The sequence below is a fragment of the Paroedura picta genome, chromosome 4 (assembly GCF_049243985.1).
Source record: "Paroedura picta isolate Pp20150507F chromosome 4, Ppicta_v3.0, whole genome shotgun sequence".
NCBI classification, from domain to species: Eukaryota; Metazoa; Chordata; class Lepidosauria; order Squamata; family Gekkonidae; genus Paroedura; species Paroedura picta.
In genome coordinates this window covers 112,167,374-112,191,335 of record NC_135372.1, presented here as the reverse complement: position 1 = coordinate 112,191,335, position 23,962 = coordinate 112,167,374, and the positions used below count along the sequence as shown (strand labels likewise).

The 23,962-nt window shown below is 48.1% G+C and overlaps 1 protein-coding gene across 5 annotated transcripts in view; it reads left to right on the top strand.

The window, feature by feature from the left end:
* The window catches only part of LOC143836171 (adenosine receptor A1-like), an 88,584-nt gene that overhangs the window by 10,456 nt on the left and 54,166 nt on the right, over positions 1-23,962 (top strand). Inside the window, exons 1-3 of one of the 5 annotated variants that reach the window (XM_077335113.1) lie at positions 1,015-1,343; positions 5,613-5,689; positions 5,799-5,982. In XM_077335113.1, the coding sequence (XP_077191228.1) occupies positions 5,885-5,982 (98 nt within the window). In that variant the 5' untranslated portion in view covers positions 1,015-1,343; positions 5,613-5,689; positions 5,799-5,884. Of the gene's footprint in view, positions 1-1,014; positions 1,344-1,542; positions 1,598-5,612; positions 5,983-23,962 lie in introns of those variants that run through there. The other 4 variants (XM_077335112.1, XM_077335109.1, XM_077335111.1 and 1 more) reach the window with 4 other exon arrangements.

Here is a 23,962-nt window from a genome sequence, read left to right as displayed (position 1 = left end):
AAAACAGCTTGCCCACCTCACTCTAGGCTGGTTTGGTAGGCTGATCTAGCAAGTTTCTGAGATCCTACTGTTAGGGGGCATGGATTTGCTTCTCATTTTGGCTTTCTTGGTGATGTTTTAGTATGGCATGGGTTCAGTTTGGATAGGTGGCTCACCCTGTTGCCTTCTATTTCTCCACCCACCCAATCTCCATGCCTCTTTCTCCAGCTCCATTAATGGAAGGAAGGGGGCCTACTTAGCTTAACTCTACACCAAGAGCCAGCTTGGTATAGTGGGGAAGAGTGGCAGCCTCTAATCCAGAGACCGAGGTTTGATTCCCTGCTCCTCCACATGCAGCCAGCTGGGTGACCTTGAGCTACTCATAGGCATTCGAGCTGTTCTTATAGAGCAGAGCTCTCTCAGCCCTCCCCACCTCACAGGGTGTCTGTTGTGGGGAGAGGAAAGGAAGGTGATTGTAAGCCACTTTGAGACTCCTTCGGGCAGTGAAAAGTGGGGTATAAAAACCAACATCTTCTTTTTCTATAACTGAGCTCTGAAATCTTCCCCACCCCCAGCCATAGGTTGAGTCTTGGAATACGTGGACCAAAACAAAAGTGTGTCTGAACATGGGCAGAGTTCCTTCCCCTTGTGCTGAGTGGCTGAAATCGGTTCCCACATTCTCCAGATTGAGGAGAGTTTTCCTGTGTCCCCTGCAGGCCTGAGTCCCAGCAGACTTTCCTTTTAAAAAAGAGAGAGAGAGAGAAGCAGCAGATATCAAGCACTGCTCAAGATAGTGGGTGGGCTGGCAGGCAGAGGATTTCAGCTGGGGGGGGGGGAGGCAGGGAGGGGAGAGTCGTTCTCCGATGGGGTGCAGCCTGCCTAGTGCTGCATGTCCTTGTGTTTCAGAGCTCTGAAGGAGAGACAGGGGGAGAAACGGGCCACTACCTCTTTAAAACATTGCAGGCAAAGTGTACGGTGCAGTCTGCTGGACCATGTGATAGCCTGAAAGGCAGTTAGAATCTGCAGGAGGAAAGCAGGCTCAGGGATGAGAGCTGCCTGCCTGCCTGCCTGCCTGCCTGCCTGCCTGCCTGCCTGCCTGCCTGCCTGCCTGCCTGCCTGCCTGGGAGTGAAGGTTCACCGCAGTGAAATGAGGGCTGGCTGCAATTAAGGGAGCCAAAGTTCTTGCTCCGGAGAGGGCAGGGCAGGCGGGATCTCCAGGATGCCAGGAGACGCGGGGCTCTGACCGATGAGGCATCGCCGAGCAGAATGGTCCCTGCGCTCCCTCAGCCTGGTGGTCCTGCTGGGGGCGAAGTCTTTGCTTGGAGGAGAAAGCGGTAACGCCGGACCACCCTGCATAAGGCAACGTGAGTCGGGATCCTGCAGCTCTTTGCTGGCTGGGGGGCAGCCGGGGGCCGTCTGCGTGGGGTTCTTTCTCTCGTTTGAACGAGCGGGAGGCAGCCCCGGAGCCGGGAAAGGCACGCGAGCAGCCGGGCAGGAATCTCATTCAGCGAGGCAGGCACGGGGAGCAGGAGGGGGCCGTCCTTGTTGTCGGAATCAGCCCTCTTGAGCATGAAGAGAATTAGGTCTGTCTTTTGGGCGGCTGAGTGTGTCGATAAGGGTAAGAAATGTTCGGAGGAGAGAATAGCCGGAGGGGCAGTCGGGGGTCAGTGGGGGAGAATGGCCAGGCAAAGGAACTACAGAGATGAGACGATGGGCTTTATTCTTGAGGGAGTTTCTCCTCTGACCTGCAAAGTGCAGTTTAGGTACCTTCTTGCACCAAGATCACGACGATCCTTAGAAACGCCGTATTACCATTGGCTAACAAGCAAACCCAAACGGGAGGGAAAAATCCAAAGAAATACAAGGCAGCTAAAAGATCAGAGGTGTTATCTTTAAAGACTAGTGGAGTTATTGTACCTTGAGCTTTTGTTTGACTGTAAGCCGATGTGAGGATAATTGTTTGACTGGAACAATGGCAACAACTTTACCCTTACTGCCTCTCTGTGGCAGCAGCCCCGATCCAGCACTGAGTGTGTGTACGGAGAAGGCGGAGTGAGAAAACCTCCCTGCAGGAAGGGGGGCGGCATGAGCACTCAGTTCCTGATCTGACCTACTCCCTCTAGTTCTATAGAATCAATATAAGTGAAATTGACTAGACCAGGTAGAATTCGATCTAGAGCAACATGAGGACATAACTGGATTTGCATTCCCAACCATTTTTTTAAATTAAAACTATTTCTGGTCATTGGGTGTGAAGAGAAGTGTGTAACTTCCCATGGCACCACCCAACAGGCACATATGATGGTTACAAGTGAAAAGCAATGTTACAAGTTGCTCATCATATTTTCAGCAACTTGTTTCACAATACACTAATCAGTTGTTTGCACAATAAATCTGTATTATTATTCTTTTGGGAGTACAACATGCGTGTCTTCTCTTCACTGCATAAGTATCAAAGCACGTATAGCACAAAAGGATCAACTTGGATCAACTCCCCACCGTTCATTGATTGTGTGATCAATATATGGAATAAGATAATAATGTCATTTTTCTAGCCTGCCCTTCCCTGATAGGCTCAAAGAAATGTTTTATGCTTATTGACTGTTGTTTGCAAGTCTTTTTGTTATATTTGCATGTTGTGTGCTCTTTTGTTTTTAAATTCCTGGCAGAAGGGTGCAGCTAGCTGGATTTTATTTTTAGTTGGTGAAGGGCAGCCTTACTAGCCACACCTTCTGTTAGGTGCAGGCAAGATATTGTGCTGTTGGTAGTAAAACTAAAGTCATCTGTAGAAGCATATGCCCAGAGAGAGAGAGAGATCCTAAGAACACTTTCCTGTTAATAAGCCCCATTGAACAGACCAGAGCAAGATTCTGAATAGGTCCGTTTAGGATTGCTAAAATGCACCTGTGACATGCTTTCTGGAATGATGCAGAAGAATACTGAGACACCTGGGGGGGGGTGTCTTAAAGGGCAAGGAAACATTTGCTGGCAAAGATGATAAAACAGATCGATGGATCCTAGAGGAAGGCATGTTATCCTCTACTGAAAAGTCTGGAAAGCACTATTTTTAAGGCATACGGAGCACAGAAGTCATGCTAACAATGGTGCAGACCACTAGAGAGTGCAGGCAATCTTGCTAAAGCACACAGACCTTGTTGGCAATACAAGTGTTATTGTATCTGGGGCAAATGCAAACTGATCGGCATGTGGAGCTGAATTGATCTGCTTGTTATTCCTTTGCATTCTAAGGACACTATTTGGAAACCGGTTCCATTGATTTCAATGAGACATCTTTCCAAATGGAATCCGAGACAGAACAGATTTGATGCTGAGTCATGCCAAGCACGTTTTGTGTGGGTAGGGCTCAGGGGCTCTCTTATAATGAAGTCTGAATCCCAGCAGCCTTGCCCTTACAAAGATATGTTAAAGTGACAGCAGCCAGCATGGCGTTCCATGCGAAGGTTAGCACCCTGACGAGAATGCAAAAAAGGCAACAGCCTAGCAGGAAGATCTGCACTGTGGGACACACAAAACTGAGTGGCTCTCAGAAAGAGTATTGCACTTGGCATGCACAAAAAGTTTTGCAGGGTTTGAAACAGCTGAATCTGGTGAGATTTCAGGGCCGTTTTTAATTTTTATCAGCACTAGTTGGGTAGTTATTATGTACCATATGGCATGTGTGTAGTGTAGCCAGGAGATGTGAGCATTGTCTGGTAGGCAGGCCAGGGACATTCAGAGGTGGTTTGCCATTGCCTGTCTCTGCGTCAGGACACTAAGTGTTCTTTGGAGGAACTCCCTCCGAATCCTGGAGGTCTCTTATCCAAACACTAACCAGAGTCGATCCTGCTTAGTTTGGGTAGTAGTTGTAGCACAGGAAGAAGAAGAACAGTAGGTTCTTATATGCCCCTTTTCTCTATCCGAAGGAGTCTCAAATCGGCTTACAATCGCCTTCCCTTTCCTCTCCCCACAACAGACACCCTGTGGGGTGGGTGAGGCTGAGAGAGCCCTGATATCACTGCTCAGTCAGAACAGCTTTATCAGAGCTGTGATCAGCCCAAGGTCGCATGTGGAGGAAGAGTGGTCCTTGGTGTGCCAGCTTGTTATAGTGGTTAGGAGTGGGGACTTCTAACCTGCCTTCCATGGGTTTATGTAAGGCATCATCTTAGAATAGTAGTTGGCACCATCTTGGGCAAGATTAGTCTGTCCTAGAGAAATCACTTATGTGCTCGTGCAGGGCGTGCCCACAGGATTCTTGAAAGCACATTTGCACTTTGTGGCCATCCTAAAGCCTGACTGAAGGACAAGATAGCTGGTTCAATGAGTTGTGAATACGGGGCCTGCATATTTAAGTCTTCTTTTTCTTTCTGCAGTCCTCTAAAGCTGATCTTTAGTAGATAATGGAAGCATGCAGAAAGGAATTCCCAGAGGTTCCTGACTCGTTCAGGAAGTTTTTCATGAGAATCTTATGGAACTGAAGCAAAATATTTTCATTGAAGCAAGAATGGGATTTTTTTAAATGAAGGCAACAGCTTTTTTAAAGGACATTTGCAGGGCTGCTCTCTTGGACATTAGAAGAAGAAGAAGAGTTGGTTCTTATATGCTGCTTTTCCCTACCCGAAGGAGGCTCAAAGCGGCTTACAGTCGCCTTCCCATTCCTCCCCCCACAACAGACACCCTGTGGGGTGGGTGAGGCTGAGAGAGCCCTGATATCACTGCCCGGTCAGAACAGTTTTATCAGCACCGTGGGGAGCCCAAGGTCACCCAGCTGGCTGCATGTGGGGGGAGTGCATAATCGAACCTGGCTTGCCAGATTAGAAGTCCGCACTCCTAACCACTACACATTAGAGGAGATATGGAGTCAAATGTGGTAACAGGAAAGTCCTGATCCTGAGCTGAAGCCAGCGGAAGGGGCAGGCTCGCTCATTCTCTTTGCAACAGTCCTGCCTCCATCATTCTGCCTTGCATCCTGGTTAGAATCATAGAATCATAGAATCATAGAGTTGGAAGGGGCCATACAGGCCATCTAGTCCAACCCCCTGCTCAACGCAGGATCAGCCCTAAGCATCCTAAAGCATCCAAGAAAAGTGTGTATCCAACCTTTGCTTGAAGACTGCCAGTGAGGGGGAGCTCACCACCTCCTTAGGCAGCCTATTCCACTGCTGTGGGTAGCAAAGCTCTTTTGGAAGAGGTGCATTTTTGACAATCCATCCGCACGTCATCAGAGAGCATGCTACCTGCAGTGCTCCTGGTTATGCACATTTGCCCTTTGGTGTGAATAGAACAACACATACCCATCTTGGGTATGCCAGAAGGGTAAGCGCTTACATTGCATATTCTGACGCTGGAAAATACAAGCATATTGTGATTGCTCCTATAGGGGGTATTGTAAGTAGCACACTCTCCCAATATGTGAGACTGGAAAGCCCAAGATATTGTGACTGAAAAGGGCTAAACCAGAGCAGGCTCAGTCAGTGACTCAGTCAGCAACCTCCGTCAAAACTATAGGGGGAAATGTGGGACACAGGACAACCTCGCAAGGATTGTAGAATAATGGGGTTAGTCTGGATGAGAAAGAGGGTCCGTGTACTTTGGTGTCTTGTCCTTGCAACTTACGCATCCTCTACTCCTTCCAGGACCCTGAAGGGTTGGACCCTGCAACGCCATGTCGCAAAGCATCTCGGGCTTCCAGGCTGCCTACATCACCATAGAGGTGCTGATCGCCCTTATATCCATCCCTGGGAATATCCTGGTGATTTGGGCTGTTAAGGTGAACCAGGCCCTGCGAGATGCCACCTTCTACTTTATTGTCTCACTGGCAGTGGCAGACGTTGCTGTGGGTGCCCTGGTCATCCCGCTGGCCATCATCATCAACATTGGGCCACAGATACCGTTCTACAGTTGCCTGATGGTGGCGTGTCCTGTCCTCATCCTCACGGAGAGCTCCATCCTGGCGCTGTTGGCCATTGCCATGGACCGATACCTCCGAGTGAAGATCCCCATGCGGTAAGAGCCACAGCCAGGCGGGCAGAATGTTACCGGGGTGATAAGGGCGGGGCCAGAGCATCTCAAGACAAGCGATCTGTGCTCCTGCTATGGAATTGAGGGGCTTCATCAACATTCCACAAGTGTTTTAACTTAATGGACATGCTTAACTCACGGAGATGTGAGGGGTTTAATTATTCATTTTCTGCTAAAAGTTCAGACACAGCACAACACTAAGAAGCAACTTTGGGCCATGGTCTTCCTGTTTGTAGGAATGTTGTTTGGGATGGAATACAAGAACAAGCCATCTTAAATCAGAATACTGTTCTACCTGTTTAAGCAAAATAGTCTTCTGTGTGTGTGTGTGAATGGGGCATTCTGTGCACAGGAGGCGTTGGGTATTTGTGGCTGACTTATATATTGGTTCTCATAATGAGCTCAATCTTGATCATTCTGTTCTAAGTCTTGCTTGGAGAGTGGACACAAGGAGGCATTCACAACTCAAGAAAGGGGATGAGAACAAAAACATAATAAGCTAGCAATGGAATTAAGTAGGAATAATAATTTGGAATGCCAGATCTATGAGGAGGAGGAAGAAGAAGAAGAGTTGGTTCTTATATGCCACTTTTCCCTACCCGAAGGAGGCTCAAAGCGGCTTACAGTCGCCTTCCCTTTCCTCTCCCCACAACAGACACCCTGTGGGGTGGGTGAGGCTGAGAGAGCCCTGATATCACTGCTCAATCAGAACAGCTTTATCAGTGCTGTAGTGAGCCCAGGGTCACCCAGTTGGCTGCATGTGGGGGAGTGTGGAATCGAACCCGGCATGCCAGATTAGAAGTCTGCGCTCCTAACCACTACACCAAACTGGCTCTATTAGTGATAGAATATGGCAGATGAAGCTGTGGAGACTATTCACTGTTAGAACTCATGCTCAACTTTGCTTAGATCAGTTATCTCTTAGTGCTTCCTGTCGGGTAGCCTTGAAAGGAAAGCTGGTATTACTATGATCTCCATATATGCTCGGAGCCTATGAAGAATCTTGGAGGAAGGAGGGGAATAAAAACATGTGAAACTCCCACCATTGTGTGGCACACTCCAAGATATTATAAGCAGAAGGGGACTTGAGCGGATCATTTTCTCCTCCCCAGCCCTCCCCCCTTTAATTGCTTCCGATACCCTTTGGCTGCCAAAGGGCAATGTTGATAACAACAACAACAACAACAACAACAACAACAACAATAATAATAATAATAATAATAATAAGTGTGTGTGTGTGTGTGCATGTGTATAACCTGCCCTTCCCTGAAGGCTCAGAGTGGGTAACAACATATGTGATATGTGTGTATTTATTATGGTCCTACTTTTAAAACACACATTACAACGAACCCATTTCATGGCTGTCCTATCCTCTATCCTCTGCTGGGAGGAGTGATGTAAGAAGAGGCTTGCAATATGGTGATAGTTTGGCTGATGTTTTGAGCATGTTCAGTTCTCATCACAGTTTTGACGGTCTTCTTTTTAAATTTACAAATCAACCCTTTTCTACATTCTGCATATGCCAGAATCTTTGCCTTGTCTTTGGGTGCCCCTGTTCTGCTGTATCTGTATCTGAAGAAGCTTCTACCTTTGCTAACCTTGGTTGGTCTTCAAAGTGCCTCTGGGTTCCAACAGTGTTCTCCAACTGTGCCACCCACTGGCATCTATTTTGCTGTATTAGGGGTGGGCACATGATGGTCAAGGCTGCTGTTAGACATAAGCCAGGCTTCCAGGTTCCCCTTGGCCCCCAGTGTGTATGAAAAAGGGAAGGAAATTGAGAAATTGGGGGGGGGGAGTCAACACTGGGGTATTGAAGCTTATTTATTAATTAAAATGTTTATAGCCCCCTTTCCTCTTGCAGTTCAGGGTGGCTTCCACTTCCAAATTAAAACCAGATACAATCACATAGATGTTGGACTATACAAGATCTGTAGAGTGCATGATTCAAGAGGATATAGCAAATAGTCTACAGGGGGCATCAGAGGTGATGTGTAGTTAGCATATTTAGATAGGAACTTCCTGGTATTTTTCAAATAATTTCCTCCTATGCCCTGATTAGCTGAATTGGAGACCTCCTCATAAATCAAAGGATCTTACAGCACAAGCAGAAGGTGGCAATTGGAGACTCATAAATTTGCATTCAGGGACATATGGAGAAAGAGGGATTTAAAGATCATAACCTGCACTTTGAATATACCTTTTCACTCTTTTTGGCACAAACAGGCTGGGTTTGGTTCACAATTTTTCTGACAGTGGACAAGAATATATAAGAATATTAAATTTTCATCTTAGTGGTTGGTTAAGAGAAACCCATTGCAATGTTCTGCACTACGAGTGGACTTTTACCATCTTTGGTGGAAGTGGCCAGGCACATGCTTGTTCAGTCATGAGTTACATTGATCATTCAAGAGGTTATTGGGGTTGGAATGGCCATGGGATCCATTATTCATTTCATTCTCTTGATACAAAATTTAATATTACGTGTTTGAGAACTAACTTACTGATAACAGCTTAGATAACCTGGGCAGTGTACTGGAAGAATTCCACCATTTCTGTAATTCAAGAGTGGCTCAATAACATCTTTGAGATAGCATAATAATATAAGAGGAGCCATGCTGGATCTGACCAATGGCCCGTATACACCAGCATGCTTTCTAACACAGTGGCCAACCAGTTCCTCTGGAAGGCCAACAACATGGCATGGAGGCCGAGACTTTCCCCGATGGGGCCTCCTGGCTCTGGGATTTAGAGGTTTAGTGCCTCTGAATGTGGAGGTTCCCCTCAGTCACTATGTTTAGTGGCCATTGATAGACAAAATGGAGAAATGGGTAGAGCTACGGAATTCTACATTTAAGAATGAGAAGGAATTTTCCACTCATCAAAAAAAGAATGGATTTTTCTTTCTTGAATACTGGACATAGTCAAAACTATTTCTTCTCAGTGATGTCATCATGAATTAGATTTCATTTTTAAAAATTGGTTGAGCTGAGGTGGATGCAACTGAAGGCTTGCATAATGAGATACGGAGCTCATGAAGAGCATTGAGGCTAATATATGTCTACCTGGTGAAACTTATGATTAAGCTACTGCCCTACAACAGTTTTTTGAATTATACATTTATGGTACATAATATATTAAAGGTACAGGTTTAGTAAGACTGCCTGTAGGTCACATGGAAGGGCCATGTTACCCAAGATAGCATATTCCGATGGGGCGGCATAGGAAAGAGAACCTCCTTTGGAACAGATCGCTCTGCCTTCCAAGCCCATTCAGGGCAGCTGGTAGCTGAGTACATATCTTCATCATGGCTTTGGAGGCAATGAGGAGAACAAAACCATTCTGACCCATTCCCCATGTTCTGTATTCTGAAGACTTGCAAGTATGAAGTCATTTTGTATTTTGTGGGCATTCTTCTGTAGTGACTGGGGATCTTTGCTTGGGATCATTGGTTGTCTCTCTCATACACAGATGCACAGATGCTGATTCTGCATTTACTTTGTTTTTTCCAGTGTGGATCATGTTGAATTCAGATTGATTTGAACTTGGGTCTTCCTCTATCCCCCCATCCCATTGACACAGAAAGTGTTCTGCACTCGATTGGGGAAGCTCAGAAGGGGGAGGGAGCCAAGCACAGCAGGAGACTTGCTCTTTCTTTTCTTGAATGCGGGGGGTGGGGGGGAGAGGATTGGAGACAGCAGAGGAGGGAGAATAAATCCAAGAGGCAAATCTCTGCTAAGAGATGTTAGGGCAGTGGTTCTCAACTGCCTTACGGCCGCGAGCCCAACTTTGGCAGCGGTGGGAGTGGCGCGCGCATGTGCAGGGGATGTATGCACAGGGGTGCGCGTGCGGGCGCGCAGGCGCAGAACTATCGAGGCAGCGTGGAGGTGTCAAGTGCTGTGGCTCTGCTACTGCCAGCTGCTGCCGGTTGCTTCCATCATCCTCTGCCGCCCCTGCTGCTGCCTGCCGCCATCTGCTACCTTTGCTGCCGCTGCTGCCGCTGCCACCACCACAGTGGCCACCAACCAGGCAACCCCGCAGAAGGGGCCAGGCAACCCCACTTGGGGTTGGGATCCCAAGGTTGAGAACCACTGAGGTAGGGCTGCAGGGACTCATTCGAACTGGGAGTGGGTAAAAAGCTCTGTGCAGACTATACCCTTGTATCCTGCATAAGGAAAATTGCCTTCATTTGTGATGTGTGGAACTTGTGTCACCACAGTTGCCTGCATCACTGGAATCTGGTCATCAGATTAAAATGTGCAACTGAAACTTCCTTATTGATTGTAGAACATATAATTCTTTTCCTTTTTGATGAAGGGTATGATTTATTTAAAGATTTATCACCTTTTTGTTCAGGCCAAAAAGCCTCTGACAAGTAAATAAGAGTGCTACTGAACAGTATTAAGGATTAAGATTTCTCTATTAAAAGCACCCGGCCATAACATAAAAGCACTCAACTTCCAGCCACCACATAATATATGTATCATCAGTCTGACTAAAATCTAAATCCTTGCCATTAAAAAAAAGAAAAAAAAGTAGCCCCTTCTCAACCTCATTCCATCAGAAATCAGATTGGCTACCTATCCAAATAAATTTCAGGCATGCAGGTTGAAAGCCACTTTGTACAACTTCAGGTTCTTTGTGTTTCCTCTGTCAAACCACCCCACAGGCTTGGGGACAATTGTCAGGGGAAATGTAGATCTTACGGAGGCTAGACAAACATCACACAGAGAAACGTGATCGCTAATAGGCGGCCCTGTGCCTCCCTCAGCTGACATTACGGTTACCGTACTCACATGTTTACAGTTCATTAAGATGAAATGTTACTAATAACAGTTCATTAGCTACAGGGTTGACTCAGTCAAGGTAGGCATGGGCCTCAGTTTGCAAGACCTGAGCCGGGCTCTTAATTAACAAGCGGGCACTTTGGAGGTCATTCATTCACAGGGTTGCCATTAATCAGAAGCCATTTGAGAGCATGTGACACACACAAGCTAGAACAGTTCAGCTGCTGTGTACATTAACGTTATCGTGTAACAGTTTTGCACTGAGCTATGATTTGGAGAGGGCAGAGCAAATTTAAAGGCCCCACAGCTGCCCAATGTCTACTTTATCATCAGGTTAAAATGCTTGGTCTTCTTCTATGGCAGGAGTAGTCAACCAGTGGTCCAAATGCTGGCAGGGGCTCATGGGAATTGTAGTCCGTGGACATCTGGAGGACCACAGGTTGACTACGGCAGCAGGGCAGCAATAGAACCAGGGAGGTTGCCTGCTATGGGATGCTGAGCAGTTGCTTTTCTTGGGCTTCAGCTTACATGGCTTGTGCTGTGCTTTAAACCAGATCTCTGGAATGAAAAAGTTAACTACAATTGTATTTGGATTGTTATGAATATTAAGCACCCATGAGATTTTTGCTCCTTCTTTCCTGGGACTGGAAGACAAGAAATCTCCATACTTAAGACATGCACAAGGAGCCTGCATAGTGTAGTAGTTAAGAGCAGCAGCTTCTAACCTGAAAAGTCGGGTGTGATTCCTCCACATGCAGCCAGCTGGGTAACCTTGGGCCAGTCACTGTCCTGTTAGATCTGTTCTCATAGAACAGTTCTGTCAGAGCTCTCTCAGCCCCACCTACCTCACAGGGTGTCTGTTGTGGGGGACAGGAAGGGTCAGCAGTTGTGAGCTGCTTTGAGACTCTTTTGGGTAGTGAAAAATGGGTATAGAAACCCAGTTCTTCTTCTTATGGTAGGACTAAGTTAAATGTCTCACTAACAGGAACCTAAAAATAGGCCAGTTTCAATGGGAAGAGGCACTGGACCCACAAAGTTGCCCAGATGATTCAAGGCAACTGAGATGCTTGGGGAAAGAGACCAGTCCAGAGAGAGCCCTGCAGGGATGCTGGCTCAGTACAGAAGGGCTAGATCAGGCGTGGGCAAACTGTAACCCTCCAGATGTCCATTCGCTGGCAGGGGCTCATGGGAATTGTAGTCCATGGACATCTGGAGGGCCACAGTTTGCTCACCCCTGGGCTAGATCTTCAGCTGAATGCAACAGCAGCCTCTATAGGGGTGCCGACCTCAGGTGGGGTCTGGAGAGTCCCCTGGAATCACAGTTGCTCCTCAGGCTGCAGACTTCAATTCATCTGAGGTAAAGGGCTGCTTTGGAGGGTAGGGTAGGCTGGATGGCATGACAGCCCATGGAAGTCCCTTCCTTCCCCAGACTGCATCCCTAAATCTACAGGAAATTCCCAACTTGGATCTGGGAACCTGATGTCTGCACAGACACTTCATGGAGACAGGCTAGTTGCCAAGAAACACAAGGTCTTCCCCCACAAGTCACTTAGGCTACAGGGGTAGTCAACCTGTGGTCCTCCAGATGTCCATGGACTACAAATCCCATGAGCCCCTGCTAGCAAACCCTGGCAGGGGCTCATGGGAATTGTAGCCCATGGACATCTGGAGGACCACAGGTTGACTACCCCTGCTCTAGGAAGCAATCCTGCCTGTCAAAGGTACATACACAGATCAATGCCCAAATATGCTCTCTAGTCATCCATGTGGTATATCTTGCCTTTCTGTCAAGGAGCTCAGCGGTGCATGCAAAGCTCTCCATTACCCGTTGTGTCTTCACAAGAACCCTGTGGTGTGGCTGAGTCAGGGTCACCCTGCAAAGCTTCATGGCATGACAGGGCTTTGAGCCTGGATCATCCAGATCCTACTCCCAGCTCTCTCACCACAGCACCAGGCTGGCTCTGTCTGTGTCTCCCAAATACTGAATAGGTACTTGTGTTGTTGAGTGAGATCCAAGTGCTTGGGCCGTTCACCTGAGCAGTGCAGATGGAAATAAGAGATCAGGGCTTTGCTGGTCTGTAGCACTTCCAGGGGGTGTGGTCCCGGCAGCATTGCTCCCCCCCCCCCCCCCGTCACAGCCTTTGCAGAAGAGAGGCTGAGGGTGTGACTTCTGGGGCAGGGGCCAGATTGAGGCAGGGAAGCATCTTGCTTCACCACTCAGTTACTTACCCAGGGTGTTACACAGCTTTCAGATAAATGAGGAAAAAAACTAACATGTGCGGTTCTGATAAGGAATGCTAATCTTTTGTGTCACAACTACTCTCTTCCCCCAGCTGTTTTCTCAACTGCCAGACGGCTTCCAAATGGGCAGAGATTGTAGATTTTTATTAAAAAGAGAAGTTAAAGTTCACAAAAGTGCCTCTGTTTCCTGTGTGACGTACCCACATGAACACAGTTCTTTTGTCCTGTTGTCCTCACTGGAACAGCTAGCGTTTTAGGTATGGTTAAGCACTCCCCAATGAGCCTCTTGTGGCGCAGAGTGGTAAGGCAGCCGTCTGAAAGCTTTGCCCATGAGGCTGGGAGTTCGATCCCAGCAGCCGGCTCAAGGTTGACTCAGCCTTCCATCCTTCCGAGGTCGGTAAAATGAGTACCCAGCTTGCTGCTGGGGGGCAAATGGTAATGACTGGGGAAGGCACTGGCAAACTACCCCGTATTGAGTCTGCCATGAAAACGCTAGAGGACGTCACCCCAAGGGTCAGACATGACCCGGTGCTTGCACAGGGGATACCTTTACCTTTTTAAGCACTCCCCAAGCAGATGTACACATGCTCCTGGGTTGCAGTATGCGCATCATGTACCTGAAGCCTCTCTGCCCCATCCCTTTCAACACTCTGGCAGAACCATCCTCTCCAGCCTTGGGCTCTCATGATGGGTGCTGTGGTGCCTGTTGCATGGCTGCTGAATAGGGACTGGATGGGTCCAAGCTCCATCCCCCCCCCACACACACACGTTCCCCATGGATGGGGCTGCTGGGCTGCAGGGAGAGGTGATCAAGTGAGCTCCACACAGCCATTTGTCATTGGGATAATTAACTTCTCAGCTAGTGTCCATATGATGAATACTCTTTTGGGCCTGCAGGCAGACAAACAGCAGTGTAGAAGAGGGATCATCCATTCATTTTCTCTGTCCCCCCCACCCTCCATGGGCCATTTCCCAGCTATCTAATTGAATGGCCATACAGTAGCCCTCTTGGGTCCAGGCCTAAGACATTCTATTGCATTATTCTCTGGGTATCTCTAGAATTATTGTTTTGACTTCAGGGCCTGCAAAGCTTAGGATCATACTGGGATGTGAATGGGTGGGTGTTAATTTCTATATATTTTAAAATATTGTTAAACATTAATCAGGTGATATCACCATATACGGTCATGTTGACCTGCCCCCCACCATGACCAATGATGGGCCTGGAGGGGGTGAGAAGGGGAGGGGCCCTGGGTGGGCATGTAAATAGCTCTGCTTCCCAACCATATTCAGCACGATCGAGCCACTTCTGGGGTTTCCTGAAGCCTGAAGAATGTTTCAGGGGTTTCTCAGTGGTAAGAAAGTCGAGAAAGGCTGATATATTTTTATCACGGCCACATGATAAATCATCTGGGCATGGAATCAGAGTCACTGTGGGTGAGCAGGTAGTTGTGAATTTCCTGCATTCTGCAGACATTGGACTCGATGACCTTGGAGGTCTCTTCCAACTCTATGATTCTATGGAGGCTTGCCACCCCTGAGCTGGAAATTCCTGGAGATTCGGTGAGATGGCTCAGCAGGGATGCAATGCTGCAGAGTCCACCCTGAGAAGACTTTTCTCCATGGGAACTGGTATCTGCAGCCTGGAGATCAGTTGTAATTCTGGGCAGAGTCCAGGCTCCAATGGGAAGGCAGCCACCGTATTGGCGAGGGTTATAAACGGTGCTTCTAAGCATTCTCTCAAAGCTGTCACTTTACAAAACTTGCCACAATGAAGGCTCGAGCTCTGGTCTCCCTTGAAGATAGGATATGGAGCCTCCTCAAAACAGTGCCCTGGCCAAGAATGAAGGAGACCTGGTTCAAGAAAGAAAAGCAGCTGCCCATTCCATTCCACGTGTATATTTTAGGCTGTTTTCATGGTGATGGCTTGGTTTCAATATTGATTGTCTAGGTTGTGATATCTATGTCTTTATGTTCTTGTTTGTACTTGTGAGACACCTTGAGCAGGCCTCCAGAGAAGTGGCATATAAATTCCATACATAAATAGGATCATTGTAACTGTCCACATTAAGGAACTAGATGCCTACTTTCAGAATGTTAGAATATGTTCCTGGGGGCAGGGGACTAATTACGAGTGGTCCTGCCTGTTTTGACACCACTGCCTAGATCTGCAAATGCACCACTGTGGCTGAAGCAACAGCCAGAGGGAGGAAGGCAAGATTTCTAATTTGTGTCCAGCAGTTCGAGTCCTGTGGGTGGCATTTACATGGCTGCGTCGTAAGAAAGAGTAGGGGTGGGATCATAGACCTGGATATTCACTGAAGTGCCAGCGAACTGGGGAAAAGCAGTTGGGGAACATGGCAAACATGCCCTAAGCATGCCTCTGTGCTCGTTGCTGAGAACAAAAAGGATAAAAGCCAGAGACAGGATTTTGAAATCCAGAACGCAGCAGCCGCCACCACAGAAGTGCACCGGAACCCCAGCCCTGAAGGCATGAATGGCATTGCAGAAATGTATGCCGACACGTTCTCCTTCTGGGGGAATTATCTGTGTACATCACAGTGCAGCCCTTCTGCATGAGCCCCGTCTAAATGTGCCTGCTTGCTTGTGCTTGTCAGGGCTGGTGGCTTGTGACTGACAGCAGCAAGGGGAGTGCAAGCCCAAAGCGACAAGTGGCAGGGCACACCTTTTGTCTGGGTGCGGCTTAAGTGCCGGCATCTTATCCAGAAGCTGTGCTGCGGGCAGGGCAGGTGGCTCCCGGCCTTCACGACAACTGCCGATGCTGTAAAGGGTGCTGGCTTTTCCAGCCGGATTTAGCAGTGTAAAGGGCATTTTCCACAAGAGGCTCCCAGAGGCTGCTGTCTGGCTGGGTCATCCAGAGGGCAAGTGGTGCCACATTTCCCGTGACGTCATCCGGGAAGAGACTCGGAGTCTCCCCTCTGATCCCTCGGCTTGGTCATCGCCTGCTCATTGCTGTGGCTCAGGAGGTGCTCCAGCGGCAGTGATGCTTTTGTGACGCATCTGGTTGCTGGAACATCTGGGTCCTTGCGAGCAGCCCCAAGTGCAGCGGTTCCCCTCCCCACGGATGCACAGCCGGAGGCAACGGAGCCTCGCCTGGCTTTGCAGGCTGAACTCTGCCTGGGTCACCCAGAAGCAGGGTCTCCTTGGGCTCAGGTTTTTACTGGAATGTTTGTTTCTCTGCACATGGTGACCTTTATGTGGAGGCTGGCAATGAAATCCCACTGGTCCCAGAGAAGGATGCTGACATTACAGGAACTGGATGATGGATGGAAAACAGGGGGCCAGAGATCAGTGCCCCGTCCCCATTTTCCCATGGCTTGGAGGTGTCAGACACCCAAGGGCTGCTTGCCCCGTCAACAGGAGTACCTAATATGAGGCGGGATGAAAAGTAATATGAGAAAGAAGCACCATTTAGCACTGGGGTTGGCACTATACTTGTGGTTTTACCCAGAATGACTGCGGTCGACTGTTTGCACAAGCAGCGTGGGAACTGGCAGGGCCCCACGTGGGCTGTGGGTCGTTGGTGTGCCAAATCCCATTGATCCCATTGACTTGCCTTTGGCAGAACCCTCCATCTTGAAGCACTGACTGGCGGGCGGACCTTGCTCTGCTCTTCTTTTCCCCACAAATGTGGTGTAATTCTTCTACAGTAAGAGTGCACCACCTAAGCTGATGCTCCTCAGTGTTAAGCAGCACTGTGGAGATACAGGTTGAGTCCATGTGGGGAAATCCCTCCATTTTGCTTTCGCTGCTTCATTGTTGCAGAGCGGCAGAAGGAGGCTGGAGCCTCATTGCCTTCACCTCCTGTGGCTCCCAGGCCAGGCTGGGTCGCTCCCATTATGCACAACCTCCTCCCCACCAGTCCAGCCATCCACAGCAGCAGCACACCGCTACTGTCTCCACTTCCCATCCACCCCACTGACCAATGGGAGGCGCCACCACCAGGGTGGACTGTGACTGTGAGTACCACTGGTCAACACTGGATGCAGTGGGTTTGTATGTGTGTGTGGTTGGCTGGACAGTTGCCATGTTCCCCCCGCCCCCGCCATGTCCCCAGCAGCCATCAGCAAGGGATGGGGTTGGCAGCTTCCGGCCAGTGGGGTAACTGGAGGTTAGCATTCCGGCCTGGGTCTGTGCCATCAAGCCCCACCGAGTCACACGCCCTGGGCACCAAGTGGGCTGGACACACCACTGAGCAGCATAGGGATTTTTCTCTAGGCTTTTGCCTCTCTCCCCCTCCAACTCTAGTAGGTCTTTTGCTGATCCCCCCCCCCAAAAAAAAATTGGCAGTATGTTTATCACCATAGCGACTACTGCAATATGCCTTTCAGTGGGGGAAATGGCAGGTGTGAGAAGAAACAGTAGTGGTACCAGAAGAGGACAGAGATGAGTGGAAATCCGCAGCTGAAGTCTTGCTGAAGCCCATACAAACAGAAGAAGGGCCTTCCTGGATCACACCAACAGCATTTGTTGTTCCTTGTGCAAAAAGGAAAGCTCAGAAAAGCTGCAGTGAGCAGAAATCAGGGGTTTGAACCTTAAATGGGAACTGTGTTGGTTTGTGGATCAACCTTCTGGTTCACATGGGTTTGTGGTTCAGTTCATGGTTCAGCTACAAACCACAAACCAAACCACAAAAATGTGATTTGTGCCCATCCCTATTCTTGTGCCTTTATTAACTGAGAACTAATTAATTGATGCCATTAACAGTTACTTAATTCTTAAAGCTATGATTTAGGTAAAATGCTCAGTTCAGAGGTTCCAAGTTAGCAGCATGTACTGGAGGTCATGTCATCACAGTCTGACGTCACTAGTATTTGGGCAATAACTCTATAGTAACAAAGGCTTCTACCAGAGATTTTTTGCCCAAATACCAGAGCGCCACTGTGATATCACCAATGTGATTCTGTCCCTTCTGGTAAATGCTAGAAGTGATGTCAACATATTGCCAGCAACGTAACCTGGGCCTCCCTTCTGCTCTTGCTCAGATCTCTCATCGGCCACCTGATGGGCCATGGGGGAGGGGGCAGGCCTTGGGGGATCTAGCAACCCAACCCCTCCAGGCTCCACCCCAAAAATCTCCAGATATGTCCCATTCCAGGACTGGTAATCCCAGAGAGGAGGGACCCCCGTAGAGTATTCTGCCATAGAATCCACTCTCCAAAGCATTTGTTTTCTGCAGGAGAACTGATCTCTGTAGTCAGGAAATGAGTTGTAATTTGGTGAAATCCCCAGGCCAATGTGGAGTTGGCAACCCCATGGGGAACAGAACAAAATAAACTTTTTGCTTGGGCCAATAGGACAGCTTTAGCTGGCTTGGGCTTCCCCCATATTTCATCCAGAGAAATAGAGCTTTTTAAGGCACTGAGCCGGCCAGTGGATATGAGTGAGCTGGGCTTCTCAGCGCATTTGCTGCTTTGCTTCCTCTGCCACAGCTCACCGCCAAAGCCCCCGAAGATAAATGCAGAGATCCCACTGAAGCTAACGGCCTGTGTGCCCTTGGGATGCCCTTTGTCCCATGTCCGAGGGAGAACAAGCTATTTGCAGTACAGGCCTTCTCTGCTGATGGACAAGGAGGCTGATAGCTGGTGGGCTGCTTATTTATGTGCCCCCTGGCTTCAGTTGCATCTTTAACAGCTGATACATACAAAGCAAAAGTCTGTCGTCAACTCAGGAGAGGAAGATGCTGTCATTCTGGGTGGCTAAGCAGGATTCAGAGGGGTTCGTTCTCATCTGCTGTTTAATTCTGGGCAACATCAACCATTTCAGAAACTGCTGAACTGCTGCAGAGCCATTTTTTTCTTCAGAAGAATTGGCAGTTGTGGCAGGCAGGTACTGAATGTGTGCAATGATCTGTTTTTAAAAAATCTGATGACTCACCGACAGCTGAGAAATTTGGACAATTCTGCTGTTAGACTTCTATCAAATAGGATCCAGAGGCATCCAGCAAAAGCAGTGACTTGTGTGAGCAGGCCTTAAAGCTTTTGTGCCTCTGCGGTCCTGCCAGATGCTCCTGTGCTGGCTGCTAGTTTTACCACCGCCAGCCAGCCCTGCAAAGCAATGTCAGTCACTAATCATACCCTGTACATCTTAAAAAATAAAACTCAGTGGGGACCCATTCAAGAAAGCAACTGAAGGTAGGACTGCAGGAATGAGCCCACCAGCAGCAATATCAGTGGTCCTGCCAGTCAGCATTTCAAGGCCAACCCTGATATCAGGAATGATCAGTTCTAGAAGAATGAGAATTATTGACTTCCATAGAGATGTACACATTTCCAGCTTTCTTTCCCCTTGTATAGTGAACACCAGAAGCATTCTGCTCTGGATAGACCTCACTTGAAGTACTGTGTTCAGTTTTGGGCACCCCAGTTGAAGAGGGATGTAGACAAACTGAAGCGAGGCCAGAGAAAGTCAACAAAGACGGCAAGGAGTTTGGAGACCAAGACATATGAGGAATAGTTGGGGGAGCTTGGTCTGTTTAGCTTGGAGAGAAGATAACTCAGAGGAGATATGATAACCTCTGTCACATAGAGCAGTGGTCCGCAACCTTTTTCAGGCTGCAGACCGGTGGCAGCAGGGAGGGCAATCGCCCGGCTGCGCATGCGCAGCACTCCCATGCATGCGCGGCCGGGGCACGCATGCACATTTGCATCATGCGATGCCGCAAATGTGCATGCGCGACCGCAGATGGCGCAAACGCGCATGCACAACCCGGCCGGAAGACGTTCCTGACAGTTACAGTGGTTCCTCAGTAGAACAGGCTTGGCCATAAGAGCCAAGCTCAGACACAGAATGCTGATTCTGTGAACTTAGGTGTATTGTAAGTGGTGGGCAGAAGGGACTGTGTCTGAGCTTGGCTCTTGTGGCCCTTTCTTGCATGCCCAGGTAAATGCTGATCTCCACACTGGGGTCAGAAGGTGAGTTTCCTCCAGACCAGATTGACCAGGGATTCTGGCTTTTTTTGAGGGGGGGAGCATCATTTGGACATGAAATTGGGGCCACTGTGGCTAGGCTGGTAGTTGTGAATTTTCTGCATTCTACAGAAAAATGACATACTAGTTCCTTTTGTTTTGCTTCTGAGTTTTCAATGACCTGGGCAGATCCTTATTCTGGATGCTTTAGGCTGATCCTGTATTCAGCAGGGGGTTGGACTAGATGGACTCTATGGACCCTTCCAACTCTATGACTCCAATACGTTTGTTGGAGGTTACCAATGCCCCTTTCCATTCCAGCATAACACAGGTCATAGAGCCATAGAATTCCATGCTCATTGGGACCAATTCTCTCAAAAACAAAGGAAGAGATTGCGGTGGAGGGATGTCTGCTTTTAAAGACATCCAGTCCATCCTAACTAAACCCACAGCCACGCAGACTGGAAGGGAGAGGAAAATAATACTGCCTCCAGCTGGCGTTTGTTTTATGTAAACAAAGCGAGAGGCAGCATACAGCCACCAATGCTGAATGGCCTTTGCCTGGCATTTTGTGGATTGCAGCACACAGCTGGTGAACAGCTGCTGACCCCCCGCAGATGTGTTCCTTCTCTGGGGGGACAGTGAGTGAATGTTCCTATTTGCTGAGGCAGGGCCTAACCCTTTTCTGCCTGGCTGTTCTCTCTATACGGTCACTGATGAGCGTCTATGATGATATCTGTCAGGCCGAGTCTCTGAGTCTCAGGTACATTGTATAGATACAGGATGGTGGGGGCGGAGCCAGAAGCCATTCTAAAACTAGGACAACAAGACCAGCAAAAAACGGAATGGGAGTGAGGCGTTAACTGCGGCATAGATATCAGACGCATTTTCCCTGGTGTGGGGTGTGTGTGGGGGGGGGGGGACTGCCTGTAGGCTTATGAATGAAGATGCCTTTCAGCAGTATGAAAGTAGCTATTTAATTCACTGAAGATCTCGTCTGTCTCTTGGGCACGAGTATGCTTCCTGTACCAATGCTGTGGTGCTGACTGAGCATAAAAACCGAGAGGAGTACATCACACTTTAAGCAATGGGAGATTCAGGAACAGAATAGAAGCGAGCATCTGTCAGGAAGAGCCCTGCAACAGGAACCTGCCTGCTGGCCTTGCCTTCCTGCAGATCTAAGATGTAAACACCTAGAAATGCCTGGCTCCCTTGACTCTGCATACAGGCTAAATTCTGTCATGCCTCCGGGGGTCTCATTGTCTAGAAGGAAACCGAACACCAGACTGAAAATTACATTTCAGGCTGCCGAAAGTGACAAATGCCTTGTGTCACCAGACTGTGGCCTGGAATGAAAATTGGGGCTTGAAATGTTCTCCTGGACCCTGTATTTTAAAAAATATATATGTAGATAATGTAACTGACAAGCATCTAGCATCTTAAAAACTCCATCAGCCATTCAGTCCCCCTCTGTTAACATATGTTTAGCTGATACAGACTGTGTCCTTCTTGACATCTCTGGCTAGAGACAGACAGTACTGTTTCCAGAGTATTGAAGGTGATGTGAAAGAGGCATTGCTGCGCATGGTGTGTCCATTCCTCCAATATTACCTCTGGCAAGCAAGTTTTGTGCCCTGACTGGATGGCCTCTGCTACCCTGATCTCATCTCATCTTGGCCGCTAAGCAGGGCCAGCTCTGGTTAGTACTTGGATAGGAGACCACTGGGTTGTTGTGCAGTGACAGGCAATGGCACTTTCCACTGCCAAATAGGTCTTGCAGGGTTTTTGTAGTGCTTCAGCAACCTGCAAAGCCTATTTGAGCAGCAACGTCAAAGGGACCAAAGAAATGAGCATCTGCACCATGAGCCAGTGGCCATGGCTGCCTTTAAAAAGAGCGGCCAATCTGCAGCCTAACAATTGCTGTCCCATGCCCCCCAGACCCCACCAATGCAATTTGCATATTGTGTAAATTCGAGTGCTAATCATGCAAATTAAGTAATTTAAAATAGCATGCATAATTTGTATAATCTCATGCAGGTGTTTCATCCTTTTCCTCACCAATTATGGAGGTGTCAGTCACAATGCCTGAGCTCACAACCCCAAAGCTGTCTGCCTCATGGAAGCCATAAACAACCGAAGACCAAGGTAGCTTATGGCTGGAATGAATAAAATGTTGCCTGGCGCCAGATCTCTGTTTTTTTAACTGCGACAGGCTAACAGAGCTACCTTAACATTACCAAAGTGTTAAGTGCCTAGGAGATTTGGTGAAGCCCTAATTTGAGAATCTTGCCCCACCCTCGGAATTTCAGAGACCTGACTAGTAAATAGTTTCTCTGCGTTCTGCTTAGGGGGAAGATGGGAGATCTGGGATATACGGATGTAACCTGCTTTGAAAAGATGGGAACCCACAAAAACAACCCACAAAGGGAAGGAGAAACCGTGCAGTCTGATTCACAGAAAGCAAGAGGTTTCCAGGTAACTGGCTGGGTCTGATCTGATTTGGAACTCCAGGTCACCTGAGAATGCTCAGAAAATCCCTGGCCAGCTCATGGTGATTGTAGTCCATGGATATCTGGAGTGCAACAGTTTGGCCACTACTGCAATAAACAGCACAGGCACTGTTGGGTAAACTTCTCAGTGTGATCCTGCAGACTTCTTTGATAGAACCAGTCACCTGTTTGGCAGGACTGGGAAGATGTGCCAGCCCATTGCTCTCTAGTTCCTCCCCCAAAATCTTTGGAGTCGTATGATGCAAACCCAGCTCTTAGCTCAGTGCTAGGAAATTTGTATTCAGTATCTGTTAGCATGTGCCATTTCCCCTTTATCACTAATTCCTATTGTTACATATTCTGCTAGGTAATTTCAAGAGGGTCAGAGACAGAGCAAATTTCCTTTAGAAAGGCTGTTGTTCATAAAAATGGCACCCCCCCCCAAAAAAAACACACACATTAGAAATCATTTGCTTTTAAAATCAGGTTCCCTCTTGCTCTATGCTGTGGGCAATTCCAGCATGTTTAAGCACACAGAGCTGCAAGCGTGATGTCTGGTTTGGTGGTTAGATTAGCATCCTCTCCTGACACTGACAAGAAAACAGCCCCAATTCTCTCTCTCTCTCTCTCATTCCATACTCCCCCCCCCCACCACCCCTTGTTCTGAAAATACAGATGATGTCACTGTTCTCTGGAACAATCTTGGCAGAAAGTTAATATTTCAGCAACTGGGGAAGAGCAAACAGAGTGTTTATTTGCAAAACAGGGAAACAAAGGGACACCCTGTTCCTTGCTTTGCGCACTGGTGTGGAAAAGGTGCATATAAGTTTATAAATAAATCAATAGGGAAATATTTGAGCTTGTTTGGATTCTGTTGCTGAGATGTTCTTGGATTGAATCATAAAGTATTCAAGGATAACTGGTTCATTATGTATTTTATGATCTGATGACTCTGCAGTGACAAAAACTCTTGTGGACTCTGGACAAAGCAGCCAGTTCCTCACTCTGATCATCTCACAGCCTTAAGGTTGAATTCACACAACCGCCTCCTACAATGAACGTGCCATCAGATGGTCGGTGAAACTCTCATGCCAGTTCAAGCCTAGAAACCGAGGGCTTTAGCGGAAGGTGCTGCCATTAGCTGAGCAGAACAGCAGGACAGTCCACAAGCATTTCAAACTTTTTTATGGTTGATTGCACACCGGTCCAGCTTGCCTTCTGGCTGCTGGTCACCAGACAGCTTGGTTGTGCTTGTTTGTCTCATTAGGCTGCTTTTTTCAGGGGATGAGATGACCTCCTTGCAGTGGCTGCTGGCCCACCTGCTATTCCGTTTTCATTCAGAAGGTGATCTTTAGAAGTCTGACACTTCAGTGACACCACCAGGAGCTCAGGTGATAAGTGTCTCTTCTCCAGGAATTGAGAAGGTTTAGTCAAGTTTATTGGTTACTTATGACCGAGGCATGACCTGGCTTGTAGCACAAGCAGCCATTGCACAGGTGCAAAGGTGCTCAGCACAGGATAT